Source organism: Acyrthosiphon pisum, chromosome X, assembly GCF_005508785.2.
Source record: "Acyrthosiphon pisum isolate AL4f chromosome X, pea_aphid_22Mar2018_4r6ur, whole genome shotgun sequence".
Lineage (NCBI taxonomy): Eukaryota > Metazoa > Arthropoda > Insecta > Hemiptera > Aphididae > Acyrthosiphon > Acyrthosiphon pisum.
The window spans coordinates 48880347-48886021 of record NC_042493.1 but is presented as its reverse complement, the minus strand read 5'-3'; the positions used below and the strand labels follow the sequence as shown (position 1 = coordinate 48886021).

At 39.4% G+C, this 5675-nt stretch overlaps 1 protein-coding gene across 1 annotated transcript in view; it reads right to left on the bottom strand.

Moving 5' to 3' along the window:
* Positions 1 to 1917: 1917 nt before the first annotated feature.
* The window catches only part of LOC103308393, a 6043-nt gene continuing 2285 nt past the window's right edge, over positions 1918 to 5675 (bottom strand). Inside the window, exon 2 of the mRNA XM_008181674.1 lies at positions 1918 to 5611. Within this exon, the coding sequence (XP_008179896.1) occupies positions 1918 to 5611 (3694 nt within the window). The remainder of the gene's footprint in view (positions 5612 to 5675) is intronic.

The following is a 5675-nucleotide window of genomic DNA, read 5'->3' as shown; positions in this document are numbered from 1 at the left end:
GTACTTATTGGCTTAGTGTAAAATAAAAACCTAGCTTATACAGAAATGATTCATAGTTTAATTTCGAGTAGAAAACTGAGGGTCCGAATACTAACCTACTCCATTGCACCTTGCTTAGTTAATACTTGAAACAATATTATATGATTTTTATGTTGTAATTATTACAATTATTTGTAGTGGATTATATTGAAATATATAAACAGTAAATAATATTTCACTTTGTTACTGTTTTTATATATTATATAAAAATATATACTTTTATAGTAAATCAATTCGTTCAGCTTCCGGAAAAAGAGTTAAAAAAAAAACTGGATGCATTGGGTAAGTTTACATGACTGCTTATCGGCTATAACATAGTTATAATAATATAATATTACATTTTATTATTTAATAATACATTTATATATTCTATTATTATAATTCAGCATCAGGGAAGAGGAAATTAATTCAGTATGAGATGGTATATAATAAATTGTAGTCTTGTTGTATACTTTCTTAGTAATATAACGATCACACGTACTAACAATAGTAGAAGGAGAAATTATGTAGCTAACAAGTAGTTGTAAAAAACTCTTTTTACACCAAAATTATTATCTGTGGCTGTACCTAATATGTAGGTAGTTAATGTTAGTGTGCCGTTTTCTTCCTACGTGGTGTGATTAATACAATAATACGACACGCAGATTTTCAATACAATCTCTCCATATTATAATTAAAATAATACAAATCATCATAATTGAACGGGCCGGGCACACGCAAGTTATATGCCGTTTGCCCGGTCACCAAATATACTCCGTGCGGCGTAACACCACTACTCGCCGACCTACCACCTGCCGCTGGGTACATGTGTTTTTAGCACTCAACAAGAATTGGCCAGGATCGCCGAGCAAAACCTGCGAGTGCTAGAGTGGAGGTGGTGTGTGTAGGTGTGTATCGTATATAGACAATAAATAGATTGTACACAGATTGACTTAGTAGAGCATATAATATGATAACATCTGATAATTATGTTCATACAAAATGTAAAGTAAAAATCTAATATAATCTGGCCCTTCTGGCTCAACAAGTAACAATAATGATAAATAATAAAAATGACCCTTCTGGTCCAACAGATAACACAAATAATATTAATAATAAGATGTATATAAATACTTACAATTTAGACGGAGCACGGCTGGCCAGCTGCCCCTATCCTAAAAAACAATAATAATGCACACGACACAGACAATGCGTTGCAACATGTATAAAAAATACACAAATTTAATAAAGGTGGCAATTCGTGCCTTTTAAAAACAATAATACTTCGACGCGCGATGGTCGTGCGCCTTTAGGTGTATGAACGTAACTAACTGATTTTAAGGGTGGCCGTGTTATAATCCGCGGCCCGGCGATCTGGCGGTGGTCGCTATCGCGTCGATACGCTTAATCTATATATTATGTAATTGAATATTCCTAATAATTATAAATTATATACAATAATAATTGAACTGGTAGGGCTGGGCGTATATCTGTGCGTGTGTGTGGTGGTCGGTCGATGTGTCGTCGGCCCACGAAGCCCCACGACCGATAATCTAGCTTACGCTAGTATCGTTGTCGGCGCAAACATTCTCCCCCTTTTGAAAATTATGATTTTCAAAATTCTGCTCTTTCTCTTCTACTGGTAAGCGGCACAGTTTGACAACTGGTCGCTTCAGCTCATTACCATTTGATGTCTTCAATGTAACTACTCGCACAATCCCATCACTAACCGGATGAGTTTTTAATATTTTTCCTAATTTCCATTTCCCTGGAGGCGCACATTCTTCTCTGATTATAACAATATCTCCAATTTTCATTTTTGAGTTTGGGCTAACCAACGGCCTCGAACTTGCAGTTGTGGTAAATATTCCTTTGACCACCTTTTCCAGAACGCCTGCATCAAGGCCTGCACATATCTCCATTTTCGAATGTGCTGATATTTTCATTTGATAGATCAGCTTCTGGGACCAGGAGCAATGGTCCCCCAATTAAAAAATGTGCTGGTGTGATGGGCTCTAGGTCTAGTGGATGAGAACTTAACGGGGTCAATGGACGAGAGTTCAAACATGCCTCAATTTGACAAAGTAAAGTCCCTAGCTCTTCTAACGTGAGCTTAGCATCCTTAACTACTCTAGTCAGATGGTGCTTTGTGCTTTTCACGGCACTTTCCCATATTCCACCGAAATGTGGAGCTCCTGGGGGGTTGAAATGCCAATCTATTCCTTCCTTGGCTACACTTGCATCTACACCTTGCAGATAGGTTGCTAATTCTCGTTGAACACCCACGAAATTTGTAGCGTTGTCACTATACATTTTTGAACATTTACCTCTGCGTGCCATAAATCGTCGCAGCGCGGCAAAAAAGGCATTACTCGTAAGCCCAACCACTGGCTCCAAATGTATAGCTCTAGTAGCTAGACACACAAAAACTGCGATCCATGTTTTTATGCTTGTGGCACGACGTATACCACTTCGAACATCTAAGGGCCCCGCAAAATCAACTCCTGTTGTCGCAAATGGTCTGGCAGGCCGTACTCTGGTGCTTGGTAAGGTAGCCATGATCGGGTTTTCAAATTTAGGCTTGGCTCGAATACAGGTAACGCAACGTGATGTTGTAGAACGAGCTAATATTCTACCCTTTAGAGGCCAAAACCGAAGTCTTACTTCTGATAACAACAACTGGGGGCCTCCATGTAACAGTACTTCATGATAGTATATAAAAATTAGCCGCGTGACCTTATGACCAAATGGTAAAACTATAGGGTGTTTTTGTTCATTTGAAAGTGCTGAATGATGTAGTCTTCCTCCAACCACAATTAGATTGTCTGTACTGATAAATGGGGATAGTCCTCGTATCTTACTGTTTTTTGGCAGCTCCTTGCCAATACTTAGCGCTTTAAATTCTGCTACAAATTCATCCTTCTGAGCACATCTTATCAACCATCGTTCTGCTTTTTTGAGATCTAATGCTGTTAGATACTTAACACTCTTTGTCATACATTTCTTAAGTCTTAAAAACTCAATAAATTTCAAAATCCAAGCTGTTGCGCGAGTTAACTTTTCCCATTCTGAATGCTTATCTAGCAATAAATGTCTATGCTGTACTACAACCAGACTCAATTGCACAGTTCTAAGCTCTGGCAGTGCTTCTTCTGATATCTGTTCAAGATCATCTTCTTTGCTCCACGATAATGTATCTTTTGATAGCCAATGTGGCCCAAACCACCAACTATTTGCCTCTTGCAACTCTTGCACTGTTGTTCCTCTAGAAAGGACGTCTGCTGGATTTTCATTTGTTGGCACATAATGCCACTGTTTAGCTCTTGTTAGTTCTAGAGTTTGACTAACACGGTTAGCTACGAACGTCTTTAATCGTGATGAATGGCTGTTGAGCCAGCCCAAAACTATCATTGAATCCGTCCACAAATGAATAGTTTCACACTTTATGCTCCAAGAATCTGCTACCTTAGCTGCTAACTGAGCTAAGAGAAGTGCTCCGCTTAGCTCTAGTCTTGGAATTGTTGTTGACTTGAGTGGCGCTACTCTGGTTTTTGAACAAAGCAACCGTGATTGCCATGTGCCTTGATGATCTAAACTCCGTATGTATATGCAAGCTCCGTAGGCTTCTATTGACGCATCACAAAAACCATGCACTTCAAACTGGTCACCAGATTGGAACTTGCACTTACGATGAATACAAAGCTCCTTAAGTAACTCCAGTCCAGAGTAGTACATTCTCCACCTTTCTTGGATATCTGCTTGTAGTGGTGCATCCCAATCAATTTTCTGCTGCCAGAGATGTTGAAGAAAAATCTTTCCTTTGATGAGCACTGGACCCAAGAATCCTAATGGATCAAACACCCTATTTAGTTCAGATAACAACTTTCTCTTAGTCAGCGTTACTCTATCTAAAGGAATAGCAATATTAAACTTGAACTGATCAAGTGCTGGTTGCCAGCATAGACCTAATGACTTAACAGTATCCTCGTCACCTAGATTTAAAACGAAAAGAGGATCCTTATCGTTCTCACTTATGTTGGCAATGATCAAATGTGAATTCGAACACCACTTTCTCAACGGTAGCTTTGCGGATTCCAAAATGACGGTTATATGCTTTTGTAACTGCATACATTCTTCTACCGTATCACAACCTGTCATAAGATCATCCATGTAGAAGTCTCTGCTTATTACTTCTGCCACTTTTGGATTCTCCTTTTCTATTTCTTCAGCGAGTGTAACTAAGCATTGCGTGGCCATAAAGGAGGCGGGTGTCGTACCATATGTAATTGTCAACAGATTGTAGGTTCGGAGCTTTTCACTTGGATTTGCACGCCAATGTATTCTTTGTAAGTGACAATCCTCTGGCGCTATCATTATCTGCCGAAACATTTTTTCAATATCAGCCGTGATTACGTACTGATGTTTCCGAAACCTAACTAGAATTGAGAAAATATCTTCTTGGACAGTAGGCCCACGCATGAGTACATCATTTAGTGCTAATCCGGATGTAGTTCTTGCTGAACCATCGAAAACTACTCGTGTCTTAGTTGTAAGACTCGAAGCCTTTAGCACCGGATGATGTGGTAAATAGTATCCCTTTATAAACAATTCTTCTTCGCTCGTCACTTCTCGCATATGTCCCATATCAAAGTACTCTTTCATGAATTTTACATACTCGACTCGTAACTGTTCATCTCTTTGAAGTCTTCTTTCAATATTAATGAACCTTGAGGTTGCCATCGCTAAACTGTCACCTAAGTTTTGCGTCTCTGGCTTGGTCGGTAAACGCAGAACAAAGCGACCATCTTCACTTCGCCTAACCGACTTCTTGAAATGCTGGAGAGTTTCCTCTTCTTCTTCACATCTTTGATTTGCCTTTGATCCTTTTCCATATTGTTGTTCATCTGCAAGTATTGCTTTCCAGTCACTTTCCATTGTTTCTCCGAGGGAATTAATGCCTAGTAGACAAGTAACTTCGAGTCCACCTGTGACTACCCAACCAAGTTTCGTGTCTTGTAAGCTGAGGTTTCCGATTCCCAAAGACACGCGCTCTGCTTCCAGTAACTCATAAAATATCCCAGCTCCAATTAAGAGATCGACTGATCCAACTTTGTCGAACTTGGGATCTGCCAGTTTACCTCTTAGATCAAAGGGAATGTTCCAATTGCTTGTTGGTGTATTACATGCTGGGAGTTCACTCACAACAGTTAGTAACACAAAGCATGGCAGCATTATTCTGTAATTTGTGACCTTGGAATACACATGTACTTCTACCTTGGCTACAGACTGAACTTGACTAGCTCCCACTCCCCGAATTGGCAAACTTGTCTTTTGAGTATTGAACTGCAGGACATTTAACAGACTTCTCGAAATAAAATTCACCATAGACCCACTGTCTAATACCGCTCTAGTGTCACGCATAAAACCACGACTATCAGTCACTTGTACTATAGCGGTTGACAGAAAAACATGCGTATCTGTTGGTTTTGCTGCAAGACATGAATGCACTGATGACTTTCGCTGGTCTGGAGGAGTAGAAGAAGTTTGCGGATCTTCATCTTCATTAGTATATTGCCTTGATGCATAACCTTGACTAGATTTTTCATAATGCAATAAAGTGTTGTGCTTGTTCTTGCAGCGCTGACAAACTGACTTCG